We start from the raw sequence: 18,421 nt of genomic DNA on the forward strand, positions 1-18,421 counted from the left end.
AGTGGCCACCCTCCTGTATCACATCCCAGTGGGTTAAACCCCGACTGTCTCTGAGCAGCCCTGAAGCCTCTGGCAGAACCTGAATGGTGTAGGTAGGATCTCATACTATTCCCAGTTGTGTTTTATCCAGAACCAGTGAAAAAGAGTCTAAGCAGGAATTCGGATTAGGGAATTAATGCATTTTGAGTGAATAAAAGCACGAATTCTTGCCTTTTTACTTACTGGACAATGTTGACAATGCTTCTTACTTTTTCCTCACTTTTTTTTTTCTTTTAGGAGTATCTACAAGACAATAGCGATGTATTTTCATGGCTCTTTAACATCATCTGTTGCAGGTATGACTCCGATGGCCATCTGACCAACGCTACATTCCCAACCGGGGAAGTCAGTAGTTTCCATAGCGATGCTGAAAAACTGACACGAGTGGAACTTGATACTTCAAACAGAGAGAATGTGATCACAGCCACAAACTTCTCAGCTACCTCTACAATATATACTTTAAAGCAAGGTAATGAAAGCATTTCTGTTATTTCTTCCCTAATTGTTACTTTCCAAACTCTAGACATTATTGCATTCTTAACTGTTTGCCAGAAAAAAAAAAAAAAGACATTAGAATTAGTTTATTTGTTTCTTCCTTGCTTCAGTACAAATAGCTAGATACTACTTATAATTCTCCTGGGGTACCAATTGGAAGCAAACCACAAGTGAATTCTTTTCCTCCTAGAAGAGTCCCATGGATAGATTCTAATTACTGAAATCTCCCATGTCTCCAGGCTTCACGTGCTACTTTCTGCTTCAGTATCTGGAGGACTTAGACTTTGTTATTCTGAGAAATACTACCCAGAAGAGCAACATGCTCCACTGACATCTTAACACTGAAATGCCTTGTTTGGCTAATGATGTGAATTCTTTCTGGTAGGGCTGTGTCCTGGTGGCAACACTTGTAGGTAAGAGGAAAGCATGACCCATCTCTGCTGGTGACTGCCTTGGGGATGGGATTTTTGACTCAAGCCCTGTAGACACCACAGTATTTCCCTGGCAATATTGTATCTCTCAGGAAGAATTTATTCTCTGCCTAATGGAAGTGCCCGTGTCCTCCTCCAGATTTTGCAGCTTCATCACCAAAGTTCTGGTTTTAAATAGTTTAATCAATCTGAACGTTTTTCTCCTTGATGAATTTTTGTTGTCAGTGGATTGTTCAGGCTTTGAGAGAGGAGGTGATGGGAAATAGCTCTCTGCTTTCCTTCCAGGTGTGCTGTAGAAAAACTTTGTAACTCTGAGCAAGTCACAGAACTTTTCTTCCTCTCAGCTTTTGATCTGTAAGAAAAAAATAGGAAGAACTCACCTCACAAGATACTCGCTCATTCCTCTTCACTACTGCACTGCACATACAGCACTGAACGAGTGGAAATAATTATGTTATGCTGTTGTATCACCTGTTAGCCTTTGGCCAAATGACCCCATTGCTCTTTGCATCATCTACTGACTGCCTGATTGTATATGTCTGTCCCTAAATCTGAAACTCCTCAAAGTTGATATGTTACTAAATTCTGTCTCAGGAATGCACTAGCGCACCATGTGCAGTGCCAGAAATGAGCAGCTGCAGTTGTCATTATATCTATCATATTTATCAATTCATATAATTTGTATATTTCCATTTCTCTGTGAAACTATCACAAGGCACCCTGTGAACAGCCAACCAGACATGGTATCCTTACAACTGAGTCACAAAGTCTGTTTTGATGTAATGCCTGTTAGGTAATGGTTATTATCTTCATTTTCTGACGTACCCAACTTTTTTCCATATATTTACATCTCAAGAGCTGGACCAGTTACTTCTGTGTGGACCACAGGAAATCATCAGGCCAGGTGTAATAAAAAGCTCTTTAGACATGGGAAAACCTGGAGCTTACAGGTTGCAAAAATCACACTGCAGTTGGTGTATGTTCAGCTGTCTGTAACCTAGGGACAAACAAAACCCTATTGCACCTAACATTTGCTTCATAAATCTGGAGTTCTGAACTTTTCTCTGTTCCCTGGTTTTGGTTGTTTTTTGACAGATAACACACAGAATATCTACCGGGTCAGCCCAGATGGATCTCTGAGAGTCACCTTTGCCAGTGGAATGGAAATCACACTCAACACGGAGCCTCATATTCTAGCAGGGGTTGTAAGTCCCACATTAGGGAAGTGCAATATCTCCCTTCCTGGAGAGCATAACTCAAATCTCATTGAATGGAGGCAAAGGAGGGAGCAGACCAAAGGCAATATCTCCACGTTTGAGAGAAGGCTAAGGGTAAGGCTTCCTCTTGTGTAAAGTGCAGTGTTCCCTTTGAAAGCAATTGAACTAAAATTGTGTTGAAATGTTCTACATTGTAAGAGCAATGGAAAGTTGATATCAATGGTGGGCCCCAGCCATGAATTTCAAAACCAAACTCCTCCGACAGTTGCAGAGATGTTTGATCTCTGTTTGATTTTGGTTGCAAGACTTGACCTCGAGACATAATTACTTTTTTTCCTTCATCTTCTTTTTCAACTAAGAACTTAATTATGGCTTTGGAAGAAGCTGTGAGCAAAGGATTCTGCATAGTTACTCTTTTAGAGCAGCAGAGTTGGAGCCATGTTCTGCCTCTCTCAGATCTGTCAACCCTCTTTCTTCTGGGGGAAATAAGAGGTGTCAAGCTCTGCCTGGGGCAGAGGGTCTCACAGAGCACACCTTGGGTGTCCTGGCTAGTGCATTTCCTGAAAGCCAGAGCGATGTAGAGCCTCCCTGTCCATCCACACAGACTGTGTATTCCACCCTCTACCTCTCACTCTCAACCCCTCTCACTTGCTACAGCTGGGTTACACTATGGCTCTAATAAAGAATTACTTTAACATTGCATCCATGGCTTATATTTATCTGTGAGGAGAACTCACAGATTACAATGACAGATGGTCAACATTCAGAATTTAATTAGGTAACACTAAGGCTCAAAGAGACTGCTACCTTGCAGAATAGTTTTTTTACAAAATCTGTTCTGCTTTTCACATGAATACCCCTTAAAATGCCCATACCAGCAGTACAACTGGGAATTTTTGCCTTGAAAATATTGCATTATTAACTACAACCTGTCTGGAAGGTACATCTGTTAGCTCTGAAAATATAGAGATGGTTATTAAAATCTCTGGATTGTCTTTTGGCTATGAGATCCTATGTATTTTTTAAAAGTATATAATCTGTTTGGTTTTCAACTGTGCTGATCCATCAGAAACGCAAGACTTGGATGAACTACCCAGACTGGCCACTGCGTGTGAAACACCCATTTGAAAGGGCATCTTTCAGATTTGACAGTCACAGTTACTTTATTAGGATCTTGCAAGTGGGGAAAAGCTTCATTTAGTTTTTCTTGCCCATCTTCTGACTGTCTCCTCTCTAGTATAGTATGAGTCCTCTTAGCAATGCCCAGGGAGGCAACTGAACTTATTACAGTGGCAAATGTGTGTTAAGATGCCAGGTTCCAAACTATGGCCTCCATGGCTCTCACATTACCTAATCAATTGATTTCTGTGTGATTTTGTGTTTAAATAATTGTACGGCACATTTTTTTAAAGGATCTTATATAATAAAAATCTTAAATGGAAAGGGTGTAGTCAGTCATCTGTTCTGCTTACATTGCCTTAGCCAAGTCATTCACACAGTTATATTTAATATAACTATTTCATCCTGCACAGTTTTGCTATTATGCAATTTATATTTTCTATTGTTGACACTGAGTACAGGTTCTTTTAACTCATTTGCACTTGCTTCTGCATGATCCTTAATATTGCCTGCCAAAAAAGGGAAGGAAATTCACAAACTGGTCAGAATTAAATGGATTCTGGCTGGAGGCATAAAATGCTCATTGAAATACTGCAACACTGAAGCTATCCAGAGCTCATCTGATGGACCTACCTCTGGATAAGTCTGTTGGTGCATAGAACCACTCATGTACTCCTCCTTCTTCCCCTTCACCCAGTGAAAGGGTGGAAGGTGAAGGAGTATAAGAACTATTTTGATGTGCTGCTGTCTTATATTCTGTCATTCCAAAAGTATCCACTAGCACCACAGTAACCGAACATTGTTATTTCTGTAGATTGTGTCTTTTTATACCTTTATGGATTGTCCCTGCCTACGCAGAAGGACAAGTCAGCTGCCTTTATTAGAATCTTTTTCCCCACCCTTGACTGTACTGAGCTCTGGGACCATCTGTCTCAGGGCTTACAGGGCAAGGCTGGAGGGAATCTGATGGGATAGCACATTAATTGAGGATTTGATCGTGGAAAGGAGGAGAAATGTTCTGCGCATGGGATACACCATGTAAATAGGCACAAGAGAAAGGGAAAAATGGACTGTTGAGGCTGTTGCTACCAATAAGAAGGATTTTGGAGGACAGGTGAAATATATGGGTCCTGGAGTTCAGCTTTAGCACTGAGATGTTTGCATGGGATGCTGATGGAGTGGGGAGTCAGTGGAAGGAGCTGGAACAGTGCAGCTGACGAAGAAGGCAAAGAAGCAGCAGACTTTACCCAGAGACAGCTATCTTTCCTTGGTGATTAATGAAATATGCAGGACAGCAGAAGCAAAAATACCATCATATAGTGTGTTTGAAGTAGTACACCAAATAATGAAAGGGATTTAGAGCTGATTGTTGACAGATAATTGAGTCCTGCTGGGGAAAAAAAAATGTAGCATCATTAGAAGCCCTATTGCTGGTTGAGGTTCTGGTGAGACCTTCTAAAACTTCTAGTGAGTTATATTTTAAAAAGAAACTTTTTAAACACTTAATATGCCATGACTGGCACAATAGGAAGTGTGTTAGAAAGCTTGCAATGTAGGGCAGAAAGAACTATGCTGAACTTTGAAAATATATGTAAAGAAAAGCTCTGGGGATTGGACCAGTTCTCAATGGAAATGAACAGACTTGCAGGAGCCCTCAGTTAAAGAAAAAAAAAAAAAACAAAAAAAACAGCACAGAGGAAGAGTTTTCTGAGGAAAAAAAAAGCATAGAAATGAGGTTTAACGATGTTGCATAGAGATCAATCCTGATATCATCATTGACACAAACGGCTTTGAGTGCTAAGAGGTATAAATTAGAAGGCAGGTAACTGGGGATGAGATAAAGGATGACCTAGTTGAAGAGAAGAAAACTTTTCCTTCTCTACGTCATCCAAACATTTTTCATTCTTAATCGCAATTAGCAACCATCTTGAAAGCATGTCACTCTATTAGTGTTATTTTCAGTTTTGGAAAGAGGCTGCTGTTAGCATGTTCTGAATAATGCTGTGAACCTTGTGTTTTAAAAAGTGGGATTTTTGCATGGTGCGAACTCCCTGCTCTAGAAATAGAACAGAAGTGAGTAAGTTAGCTGAAATGCTAGAATAGACATCCAACTTTATCTCAGTATCTAAATCAATGTTGGAAACAGGAATTAATCAAAGGTTTCCTTTAAGTGCAGGACTCCTGCCCTGGCACTTCCTGAAAGTATATAAAACAATCTGTAGGTATGTATGCATTTTGTATTGATAATAAATCCATGTACAATCAGGCATTTTAACATCAATCTTAATCTAGCAAACTTCTTTTTTATCAATTGAACTGCTATTTTAATTGACTTCTAAAAATGAAGCAAAGGCTGTTGTTAAAACTTCTGAGCATGATGCATCGTAATAAACTGATTAGAATGCAGCTCTGTTCCCTCCTGTCGTTTGCATGACTTAGAGGAACTTAGCATTGGATGCAGTCCAGGTTTTATAGCTGAATATCTACAAAATTGAAAATTGAATACTTGGCCAGTATTTTTGCCTTTTTTTTTTTTTTCTTTAATACTAGAAAAGGAAGTAACTCACTGGCCTCCATTCAAAAGTCCTGCAGATACAGGCTTTGACAGCTATGTTTATTGTTGCGTTTAGCAAATTATCTCCCTTTATTTACCAGTCGTACAGCAAGTTCTAATGATAGGACCAAACCTCTGCCAGTGTGTGTCAGTTTACGTTGACTCAAATCAAAACACAGACAAGGAAATAATACAATCATCTCATCTGATTTACACATTGTAGACAGTTTAGGTTTGAGAGTGAAAGTCAAGAGAGGTGCACATTTATGAGATTATTTACACTGCAAAATTTCTAGCTATAAAACTAATGGAAGTAGAGTCAATGAATGTTTAAAAATATGTAATAAATATATCTTTTTATTGCACTACTGAGATTATTATTGAAGTCAGATGAATTTTCTCCCTATTTTCATCAGCTGAAATTCTGACTTGGCATTGCTTTCAGAAACCAGTTTTCCCTGGTTGGTAACAGAACATGAGCTCCAGCCTCTCACAGGGGCTCCTTACTGCGTTGTAGGTACATTGGAGGAGCCATCTTTAAGAAGCCATGGGGATCTGAAATCAGCTTTTCAGTGACAACTTTGAAATGAGACCTGCTACCCATGTATCACCCTGTCTTGCCTTGAGAAGGATGTTAAATTTAACTGAGATCTAATATAAGAAAGTAAACAAATGAGACATAAAATGTGGAATATAAGGGAAATAATGTCATCCACCCAAACCTTATTTTAACTCTGTGAGCTTTCAAATAGTGCTGCTATCCACTTCACTGCTACTTATGCCTCTGTTTGGTTTTCATTTTCATTTTTTGTATCGTCCCTGAAATTTAGATTACAAGCAATTTGTATTCAAGACTTTCCCTTCTCCTAACTGCATTCTGCAATAATAATAGTAATAGCAATAAGAACATTAAATATGTACATAGACAGTAAATGAATATGAGCCAGGGTATATCTCCTGCCTACTTTTCAGTTATTTTACCACCAAGAGGGTTTGTTTTCAGAATTTGCAAGAAGTTTGCAAAGAAATATTTTATAATAAACTTAATCCATCAGACTGTATACAAGCAAATATAGTTGAACTGAGCATCACATTTTACTTGGGCTCCTTAACTATCATTAGAGCATAAATTGTAATAGTTACAGCAGTCTACAGGGGTATATAGGTATTTTACAGCTATTGTAAATGAACGCTATTAAAGTTAGACATGTGTGTATATAAAACCCCAGGAATGGTAGTTGAAGAAAGAACACCTGCTTCTTCTAGATTTTCAAATTATTTTGTATCTAAAAACAGAAAGGGGAAAGAAAAAAATGTTCTTCCTAATAACCACTACTATATGATCCCAGCTTGAATTATTAAACAGGTTTTCTTAACCATTTACTTTATGGCCATGCCTCCAGGTCTCCATGAGGAGCAGGCACTGTGCTGAGCACTGTGCTAACACCTGCACTGACACCAGCTCTGCTCTAAGGAATTTATTAATTGGAATAGATGAATACAAATGATTAGATAAAATGCAGTAGATTAATACGAGTACATTGAGCATTGATCTGAAAAAGACAAGTCGATGAACAGTGTCTTATGGTTCCCTACGTTATATCTCTGATTTAAATGGAGTTTAATAGCGATTGCCCAGTGACTGAATGATGTAAGGAGGTAGATGATGAAAGCACTGGATAAATATGTTTTGTCTTTGTTAATCTGGCTCAACTTTGAACTTGTTTTCAAATTGAGAATTGGGCTGCCCCTCTGCATTTTCCTGTTGGACCATAAATGTTAACAGATGATAGAACAGTCACTCTGTTAGTCTGCTGGACACAGTGAGTTTGACAAATGTTGCAGGTCCCAGATGTGCTGAGAGAGCTGCAACAGGGAATATGGCTGGCACCAGGCACCGATGCCACTGGCTTTCATGAGCTCTGGGAGCGGGGTGGTTTCGTGAAGAAGTATGAGGACGCTGGTGAGCTGGGTACTGGGGAGCTGCATGCACAGCAATTCCCTTTGTGGCCTCGGTATGTGACTCGGTGCGAGCTGTCCCAGAGCAGAAGCTGACCTGGAGACATTAATGGAGCGTAAGAGAGAGGATGTGAGATACGATATATTTGTTAATTTGTGGGCTTAACTACACATCTTTGGCTGGAATCAAAAAGTCCATCCACAGAGAGAGGAAAGTTGAGAAGAAAGAAGAAAAATTTAGGAATAGGTGAGAGCAGAGGTGAGGGTTTAGCACATGGAAATAGGAAGCATCCTGTAACACAAGGTATAATCACACTGAATGCAAGTAGCATTTTGTTTCTTGGTCCTCCTGTTTCACATCTGAATATTTTTCTATTTTCTTGTCTTTAATAAGGCCTAAATCTTCCATCGTAATGTTAAACCATTGCACATTTTTATTAGAGCTGACACAGAAATGTTTGTGTTGTGTGTAATTAAGATGCTTAATTACCTTACTTACCTTTTTCTTACCTTACTGTATCTTTGTGTTTAGGCCCACAACAGAAACCTGCTCTCCATTGATTTCGATCATGTAACCAGAACAGGAAAGATTTATGATGATCATCGAAAATTCACTCTTCGGATTATGTATGACCAGACAGGACGCCCAATTTTATGGTCACCCATCAGCAAGTACAATGAGGTCAATATCACTTATTCACATTCTGGATTAGTCACCTATATCCAAAGAGGAACCTGGACTGAGAAAATGGAGTATGATCCAAGCGGGAACATAATTTCCAGAACATGGGCAGATGGCAAAATATGGAGTTACACATATTTAGAAAAGGTAAATAATTTTAAAAGTGGATTGTTGTACCAAGCCAGAAATATTTGTTTTGATATGGATATTATATTGTGAACTATGTTATAACGCTACCTCTTGCAAGAGTATTTAAGGCTTTTTAAACAGAAAATGCATACAATTACATAACTAGATAAAAACATCTCTGGACATGCTTAGACCTACACGTCACTCGTTCAAACTTGCCCTAGTTTAGTTCTGAAGAAGGTTATCAGCACCTCAGATTTGTTTTAACTGGTAGGTAAAAATGATTTCTTGGTTTCAGTCTAAGTTCAGGTGAACAAAGGACACTCCCCCTACTGAAAAACACATTGCTACTCTGTATAGCATAGTCAAAAATGTAAGTCACGGGAAGGGAACTCCCCACAAACATGTTCTTTTAAGCCAAAATTATGAACCAGTGAGTACAAGCTTGCACCTATTCCGTGCTGCACTGTAAAAAAGAAATTGATCCCGTGAGGAGAAATATTATTTCACTATTTATGAGGGCCATTTGGGGAGAGAAACATTAATATGAAATGAGTTATTGCTCTGCTTTTATAGTGTCTTCATGACTAAATTGCCCGAGTACTGTAATTTTCATTTATGTGTCTAGGTAATGGTCACAAAATGGGGGAATAAGTGTTGTACAGACTAAGGAAGAACAGCATCTCCTCCATCTGTAGAAGCATTTCATTTGGTCTTGTGTCTCAAAACCAAAAAGCCAATCTGTATTTTTAAAGCTTTCAGAACTTAGTGTGAAATTCTATTCAAACTGCATCCTTTTAAGCTTTTTTTAAAAAATAGCAAGATCTTGGACTATCCAATACACTCGGAGTTTGCAGAACATTTTCTCTGAACCTGTTAACTGCAGGGAAAGGCTAGGAAGGGGCAGGTGGGGTAAAACTGATAGGGGGTATTCCACACAAGAAATCCAATGACTTTGAAGTTATTTATATATTAAAATGTTTCCAATGTGTACTTTTAAGATAAACTTTTCTGTATTTATTTTGAATGTATTTAAACTTGATCCTCAAAAAACTTAAACCTAACCCAGAGAAAAATTGAGACTGGAGAATGCACAAAAATGTGATTCCTGCCTTGTCTGTATGCAGTATGGTTCTTGCACATGTTAACAAGATTGGCAAACCCTAGAAGCTTCAGAAGTTTGTTTCAGATAAATTTGTCAGGGCTTCTTTTGTCCATGTGCTCCTCTGCATATTGCAAGTAGGCAGACATTTAGTACAGCTTTCAAATATTTGGGCAATTTGCCTTTTGGAGGAATCTTTTTTTTTTTTTTTCCTTTAGGTCTAATGGACCGTAATTCTGGAAAGATGTATGATTCTTATCTTTCCAAACCACTTTGTCTGTTCTAGTTTATGACAAGCTTATAAATAAAGTCATATAACTTAAAACTGTTATTCTGGAATTCTACACAAGTGGCCAATGATCTTGTAGAAGCAAATGGCAAAAGCATCCTGATTGAGGTAGCAGCAGGCTTGGGTTGTGCTGTAACTTAACATAATTATTGATTGTCTCCATACAAACGATAGACACAATCTTACAGTTATTTAATGTACTTTCATCACTGTTTGTTCCTTGTGCCAAAGAAAGATGAATTCACTGACAAAATTAGACATTGAAATATCATTTTGTGGCTCCATTAAAGTCAATAACTCATTGTGTTAATTATGTAATGATTGCTAAAGGTAAACCTCGTAAGACCCAGTGATTCCTTTTATCAGAAAATCAATTCTATAGTTCACTTCCAATTCATAGTTATTTAATTCTTCATTTTTTAGCACTTGATGAATTAATTGTACATCTTCAAAAATCTCTATGCCTTACAAAATTAGCTCCAGTAATTTAGGTTTTAAAAAGCACTATAATAGTAGCACTGTAAATATTTTTTACTGATGAGGTTCAGTTCCTCTTGTTTTGGTCACTTTCCTCAGTTAGTTAATGGTGTTATAAAATCTCCTGAATACTCCAAGCTTGCTTCCAAAAATCCTGCCGTTCAACCACCAGACAAAATAGATGAGCGAGCGCGTGTGTATGTGGGACAGAAATGACATCTAGTGGTGATGCTCAGCATTTCTGTGTCTTCCCAGTAGAGCTCCGAGTAATTGCCGCTGGCTATCTCATTATACCGTGCCGCATCAATCGTTACATGGTTGACGAGGTTCTGGTTGCTTTCATGAAGTGCTAGCTTTTTGGATGTTTTATGAGCTACCCTCTGAAATCCTTCAGAACAATTAGAACCCAATTTGTGGAAAGAGTTGAAAAATCTTTTGAAATATTATTAGGATGAATTGGGAATTAGGTTTTTTTTCTCTTTATAGTATCATCTAATAGGCTAGAGAGGATAGTAAGTCTCCAACCCTTGTACTGTCTGTCCTTTTACTATCCTGAACAAAAGTGGAAAAGCCACAAAATGCTGTAAAAATGGCTCACAAGGGCACTAAAGTTATATTAAGAGATGTTTCTGATCTTGTTATTCATACTCTGTCAATGGCAGACAGCTTAAAAACAGGCCCAGGAGCAGTATATAGAGAGAGGCGGCACATCAGTGCTAGGAGAGAGTTCAGCCAGTGGTTTACTGCAGATTGGGGACTGTTGACTGAAGGTGAAAACAAAACACTGTGCGTGTTAGAAATACTTGGCAGACCAGCAATAAAGCGATCAGGAAAAGCTCAGTTTAAAGGTCTGTCATCACCAGTTGGCAGAGGATAACTTGCGAGTGGCATATGTTGGTGCTCTCTGGCTTGTGTACAGGTGACAGGTGTCTTTCACCAGGGGCAGGAAGAAATACATCTTGGGAGGGCGCAGGGCCGGGGATGCAGAGAGGATGGCCAAGGCATAGCCTATCTTTGGTCCTCTGAAGAAACACTTGGGTTATTTGTCAGAGAAAAGTGGCTCGGGGCCAATGTTACTTAACACATTGCAGGGCAGAGCTCTCCATGTTTTCTTCAGAGAGATTTTTTAGCTTAGAGGGAAAAAATGCCTGATTTGTTTCCCCAATGCTCTATGAAACAGCAGTCACACAGTTTCTCATAGGACTTTGTTTTGCATGATGTCTCAGTCATGCAGAAGCCTGACAAATTTGCTTATGTGCCTGGCAGGTTTGGTCCATGAACTAAGAACTGTGCAGTGTCAGCACTCCGTCCCAGCTCAGACAGTGTGGCAGGGATGTGCAGTGCTCTGGTCCAGTCAAACCACTTACTGGAGCTGGGGGAGGGCTACAAAATTCTCCCATACATTTTCACTCCGTGTTTTCATTATGCTTGTTTCAATAGTGACTGTTTACCAGTGGGCTTGTACTCGGTGACAGTGTGACTTTACACAAGTGGTGGGTGAAAAGGTTTACAGAACTCAAACTTCAAATTTGCACAGAAAAATATCTGCCTTGCTTGCACATTCATCAGCCAAACAAGCCAACTAGGTTCCATTGACCAGCCAGAATTAACCAACACGGGGCAAATATCAAGTACCTGTGTAGAAATTATATTCTTTGTAAACATTAAAAACCAGAGATAGAAGTAGTCATACCAAAGAACCTGCAGACTATTTTCATCCATCTGTAAGTGTGGAGATACTGTGACCTCTGGGGCAATGTGCATTTAATAGAAGACATAGAGAAAAAGGTATAGATCTGTGCTAGAGAGATGCAGAGTGCCAATAAAAGCGAAATACCTCATACACATCATTGGAAGTTTCCCCTTTCCACCTCCTCTAGAAACATCTTCTGGTGCAGATGCTCTGCTTGTGTGTGAGGAAGTTCACTCTGGTTTTGCTTCCTGGGAGGATGACCTAAATATTTCAAAGCAACACAGCAAGTCAGCCTGAGACTGAAATGCTACTGAGAGCCACATCTGCCTTCCAGTTTGACGGTTCTTTCCTCTAGACTTATTCTCCTCCTGTGTTGTTGCTGGACAGGTCTCCTGGAGTTGAAAGCTTCATTTAGAATTGTAATGACAGTAAGAGCAAACTACAAAAGTGGATGGTTGTTTCAGCATTTCCTTAACCTTCAGGCCCTCACTATAGGAATAATCATTTGCTTGATCAGCTACTCACACTGCCATTTCTGTTTGATTGCAGTCCGTGATGCTCCTGTTGCCCAGCCAGCGCCGCTACATCTTTGAGTACGACCAGTCCGACTACCTGGTGTCGGTGACCATGCCAAGCATGGTGCGCCATGCCTTGCAAACCATGCTGTCCGTCGGGTACTACCGCAACATCTATACCCCTCCGGACAGCTCTGCGGCTTTCATACAGGACGTCACCAGAGACGGACGGCTTCTGCAAACGTTGTATCCTGGGACAGGACGCAGAGTCCTTTACAAATACACCAAACAGTCCCGACTTTCCGAGATTCTTTATGATACTACCCAAGTCACGTTCACCTACGAGGAATCTTCTGGGGTTATTAAAACAATACATTTAATGCATGATGGGTTCATCTGTACCATCAGATACAGGCAAACAGGTTTGTGTAACTGTGACTACTTTTACTTAAGTTTTTGGCCGTGATCCTGCACTTACCTGGCATGAAATCACATTATTTTTATGTCTACAAGTTCTTATATTTTATGTTTCCATAGAAAAATATATGTGTACATCTCTATGTCTCTGTCCATAGGCGTATATAGCTGTCCCATTTGAAATACAGTTTTCTTTTTATTGCTTGGTATGGAATAGCTCTTATAAAGTTTTATTGTTTTTATTCCACTGTGTGGATATTTGCTAAATACTAAATCAAGTTGTTTTATTGTTTGTATTTTTCAGATTCCCTGTTTATACCATAATATAACATAAATTCAAAAGGACTGTTTATATGAGGAAGGAAATCAGCATGTAAAATAAATTCAGTTTAGAATTATCTTATACGTAAATAGAAATAATAATTATGAATAAAATAGCATTAATTTAAACAAATGTTAATAAAATATAAATATTTTGTAGAGCAAGCATTAATAAAGGTTTTTCAGAGAATAATCTAACATATTCTTAGTTAGTGGTACTTTCTGAGACAGTCAAGGAGCAGTAAGTCTTAAGAGTGTATTTGAGTTCATCCCCTGTCTGTTCTAGATCTGTAGGGTAAGTATACGGTGGACATAATTCATTCTTTTTCTTGCTTTTCTTCTTTCCCATATTTGTTTTGGACAGGTCCACTTATTGGTCGCCAGATCTTCAGGTTTAGTGAAGAAGGGCTTGTAAACGCCAGATTTGACTATAGCTATAACAACTTCCGTGTCACGAGCATGCAGGCCATGATAAACGAGACGCCTCTTCCCATAGATCTGTACCGTTACGTCGATGTCTCCGGCAGGACTGAACAATTTGGGAAATTCAGTGTAATTAATTATGATTTAAACCAAGTTATAACCACCACTGTGATGAAACATACCAAAATTTTTAGTGCCAATGGCCAGGTAATTGAAGTACAATATGAAATTCTCAAGTCTATTGCTTACTGGATGACCATCCAGTATGATACTATGGGTCGTATGGTGATCTGTGATATACGCGTAGGTGTAGATGCCAATATAACAAGATATTTTTATGAATATGATGCTGATGGTCAACTTCAGACTGTGTCTGTGAATGATAAAACCCAGTGGCGCTACAGCTATGACCTTAATGGCAACATCAACCTGCTGAGCCATGGAAACAGTGCACGCCTCACTCCTCTGAGATACGATCTGAGAGATCGCATTACCAGACTTGGAGAAATTCAGTATAAAATGGATGAAGATGGTTTTCTCAGGCAAAGAGGCAATGAGATCTTTGAGTACAACTCTAATGGTCTGCTGAACAAAGCATACAACAAAGTGTCTGGCTGGACTGTGCAATACTGTTATGATGGTCTTGGAAGACGAGTTGCAAGCAAATCAAGCCTAGGACAACACTTACAGTTCTTCTATGCCGACCTCTCTAACCCAATAAGAGTTACTCACTTGTACAATCATACTAGCTCGGAAATAACATCCCTATATTATGATCTTCAAGGCCATCTCATTGCAATGGAATTAAGCAGTGGAGAAGAATATTATGTTGCTTGTGATAACACTGGAACACCTCTAGCTATATTTAGCAGTCGGGGCCAAGTCATAAAAGAAATTTTGTACACCCCATATGGAGAGATCTACCAGGACACCAATCCAGATTTCCAGGTTATCATTGGTTTTCATGGAGGACTCTATGATTCTCTTACTAAATTAGTTCATCTGGGTCAGCGAGACTATGATGTCATTGCTGGTCGGTGGACGACACCAAATCATCATATATGGAAACACCTGAATGCTGTCCCACAACCATTTAATCTCTACTCATTTGAAAATAATTACCCAGTTGGAAGAATCCAAGATGTTGCTAAGTATACAACAGGTAAAAGTAACACATTTCTCATGAAAATATAACTTTTGATCATATTGTGGTGTGGATTCCAGCCTCCAGAAATCTTTTGCATACATCCAAAGTTGCTATTTGGCTCTAATCTTACATATATTAAAGTCATCTCTTTAATAGGTAACATCTTACTGAGCTTGATCTGTTTTCTATAGCCTTTATGGTAACCAAGAAAATAATGAATAGTTGTTTCTGTTGCTTTTCTAAGTGCTAAAATTAGAGGAATGGAGGCAGCTTAATTTGAATTGTTTCCATTATAAATAGATAGAAGGTACGCTATTGATTTGAGTATAGCTATGCTTTGTAATCAAATAATTTGTTTGCTACAGTAAATGCTGTAACCAGTACCAAAAACATAAATTGATGTGAAATCATTATTTCTGCATAGCTGGGATTTCTGCAAACTACCTTCACTTTTTCTAGGATTTATGTGCCTTATTGCCAGCATCCTTTTCTTGTTTTGTAGACATTGGAAGTTGGCTAGAACTATTTGGTTTCCAGTTGCACAATGTACTACCTGGATTCCCAAAGCCAGAGATAGAAGCTTTGGAGACAACATACGAACTTCTGCAGCTTCAAACAAAAACCCAAGAGTGGGATCCTGGAAAGGTTAGCAAAAACTCTGCTCAGCTGCTTCTATTACTAAATTAAGGAATTTGATTAGAAAATGTTGGAGTCCAAGGAAACAACGTGACTGTGTCTTTCAACATAACAGACAAAGCAAATAGTCTAACAATGCTGGAAACTTCAATGTTGTCACATAATGTACAGGCATCAGAGCAGAGGAGAGTTTTAAGGAGACGCTTTTACGGACATAGTGAAAAAACATTGCAGCTGTTCACAGAGAAACCATCCAAATTTGAGGGGCAGGATAGGCAAAAGGATAAAAGTATTGGTGTGAAGATTGAAAAAGCTACAAAAAAATTGTGGAAATAAAAAATTAAAACAACAGATTTTCATCTTTGCTAGCAAAGATGCCACAAGAGATGCAAAAATCACTGAGGGTATAAACAGCTTTACAAGTCTGTACCTCTGCATAATTATTACAGGAAAACAGAAATGTTGCTATGGATTTGTAGGGGAATCTGTAAGCCTCAGCCTTGCTCCAGGGCTTATTTTCAGTAAAGAAGAGCCATGCAGCAGCTATCAAGGTCTAGCAATCAGTGTAAGTGCAACAGGACCAACTACCGATATTGTGAGCAGGTGTTCATGTTGTGCATTTGAGCATACAAACATCTGTTAACAAAGAAATACGATTTTGTAAAGATGAGAGAGAAAAGATGCCTTTCCTCTAATGTAGTCAGGAAAAGGAAGTATAAAGTGCTGTGAGTTCACATTATTAGCATTCAACACACTTCTTTTCCCATGCACAAATGACTGCACAAAGTGCAGAGGGCTGGAAGGTCAGAGCTCATTCCAGATACAGGAGTGTGTCCATGTAAAACTGCCACTGAGATATTAAAGAAGCTATTACAAAGGCATGGAAAAAGTGTAGTGATAGGTATAGTGTTAAAAGACAAACAGACGGTTGGAGTGAGGGTTTTTTTAGACTCAATGAGGAGCAAGATCTACAGATCTGACATACTTGTGTGGCTCCTGTTGTTCTAGTGTCTTGAGACCTTCACAGCCTTCTTTCCTTAAAGAAAGGGCAATAAAAACTGTTATTGCTGTTTTACAGAAGACATAATTAGACACACAGAGATGAAGCATGGATTAATGTGAGAGAGTACAGCTTTGAGTTCAGGCTTCCCCATGCCTAGAAGTTGAAAGACCAGCCATTAGAGTAACAATTCAAAGAGGGAAGGAAGAAAAAAGCAAGAATTAATTGGAAAATAGCATTTGTGATAAACACATTTTACAGTTGTTTTCTAGAAACTAGAGAATCCAAGTGACAGAAAGCAATACCTTAGGTGATTAGAAAGCCTGTGTATATACCCAGGCTCTGTAGATGTGCACAGTGTTGTACAAACAAATTGAAGATCCATTCTAAGCAACTAAGATATTGGTAGGGTCTGTGAGACACTGCAATGAACTGCAAAGAGGCCTCTCCTGCAAACTTGATTGGTATTTTCTTTTCCAGACTATCCTTGGTATTCAGTGTGAGCTACAAAAGCAACTCCGAAACTTTATATCCTTGGATCAACTTCCTATGACCCCCAGGTATAGTGATGGCAAGTGCTACGAGGGAGTGAAGCAGCCGAGGTTTGCAGCTATTCCTTCAGTATTCGGAAAAGGCATCAAATTCGCTATAAAGGACGGTATAGTGACAGCTGACATTATAGGTGTGGCTAACGAGGACAGCCGGCGCATTGCTGCCATCCTCAACAACGCTCACTACCTGGAGAACCTGCACTTCACCATCGAGGGCCGAGACACGCATTACTTCATCAAGCTGGGGTCTTTGGAAGAAGATTTGGCCCTCATCGGCAACACTGGAGGACGACGCATTCTGGAGAATGGTGTCAATGTCACAGTGTCACAGATGACTTCTGTCATCAACGGGAGGACTAGACGCTTTGCTGACATCCAGCTCCAGCACGGCGCGCTGTGCTTTAACGTTCGGTACGGAACAACGGTGGAAGAAGAAAAGAACCATGTCTTAGAGATAGCCAGGCAGAGAGCTGTGGCTCAGGCCTGGACTAAGGAGCAGAGACGGCTGCAGGAAGGGGAAGAAGGTATTAGGGCATGGACAGATGGAGAGAAACAGCAGCTTTTAAGCACTGGGCGGGTACAAGGCTACGATGGATATTTTGTTTTATCTGTGGAGCAGTATCTCGAACTTTCTGACAGTGCCAATAATATTCACTTTATGAGACAGAGTGAAATAGGCAGAAGGTAACAAAGAAAATCTCTGCCTTTGCGTCACCAAAGACTGCCTGTTTTTAAATGTAAAACGGTTTATTGTATTGGTTTTTCTAGATCAGAACTCTGTATATATAAATATAGAGGAAAAAAACATATCCAACTGCCTTTAAATGTGACAGAAGATGGTATTTTAATATTGTTCGTTTAACTCTTTGAGAGATGACAGTGACGATTTTTAGTTCTTGTGTGGCAGTATTCAAAAATTTCAGAAGCAGAGTCCTGACAGCTGAGCAGCGCGTCCTGCGCGCAAGATGCCCGGGGTGACACCGCACATCCCTGCGGGGTAGCGGAGATCGCAGCGTGCTCTGCCTTCTTCTAAAGAAACACAACTTTTTCGTTGTTGCTGATTTACTAATTCACCAATTATTTAAAAGTTATAGAGCCGTGTTTACTGGGTAGTTTTTAGTCCAGTGAGGTCTCCCATAAATTCAAGGGATTGCATACAGAAACCAGACTGTGTATGGAAACTTTGTAGTTGCTCACCAACCCCGCACATGTCATTCCTCACAGC

General features: G+C 39.4%; 1 protein-coding gene across 2 annotated transcripts in view; it reads left to right on the forward strand.

Annotated features, from left to right (window-relative positions):
- The window catches only part of TENM1 (teneurin transmembrane protein 1), a 158,079-nt gene extending 140,000 nt beyond the window's left edge, over positions 1-18,079 (forward strand). For both annotated transcript variants that reach the window (XM_029084592.1, XM_010166503.1), the window contains 7 exons: positions 336-508; positions 2,061-2,296; positions 8,347-8,643; positions 12,736-13,123; positions 13,804-15,024; positions 15,512-15,654; positions 17,126-18,079. In XM_029084592.1, the coding sequence (XP_028940425.1) occupies positions 336-508; positions 2,061-2,296; positions 8,347-8,643; positions 12,736-13,123; positions 13,804-15,024; positions 15,512-15,654; positions 17,126-17,884 (3,217 nt within the window). In that variant the 3' untranslated portion in view covers positions 17,885-18,079. The remainder of the gene's footprint in view (positions 1-335; positions 509-2,060; positions 2,297-8,346; positions 8,644-12,735; positions 13,124-13,803; positions 15,025-15,511; positions 15,655-17,125) is intronic.
- Positions 18,080-18,421: the final 342 nt, after the last annotated feature.

Source organism: Antrostomus carolinensis, unplaced genomic scaffold, assembly GCF_000700745.2.
Source record: "Antrostomus carolinensis isolate BGI_N321 unplaced genomic scaffold, ASM70074v2 scaffold38450, whole genome shotgun sequence".
In the NCBI taxonomy this organism is placed as follows: domain Eukaryota; kingdom Metazoa; phylum Chordata; class Aves; order Caprimulgiformes; family Caprimulgidae; genus Antrostomus; species Antrostomus carolinensis.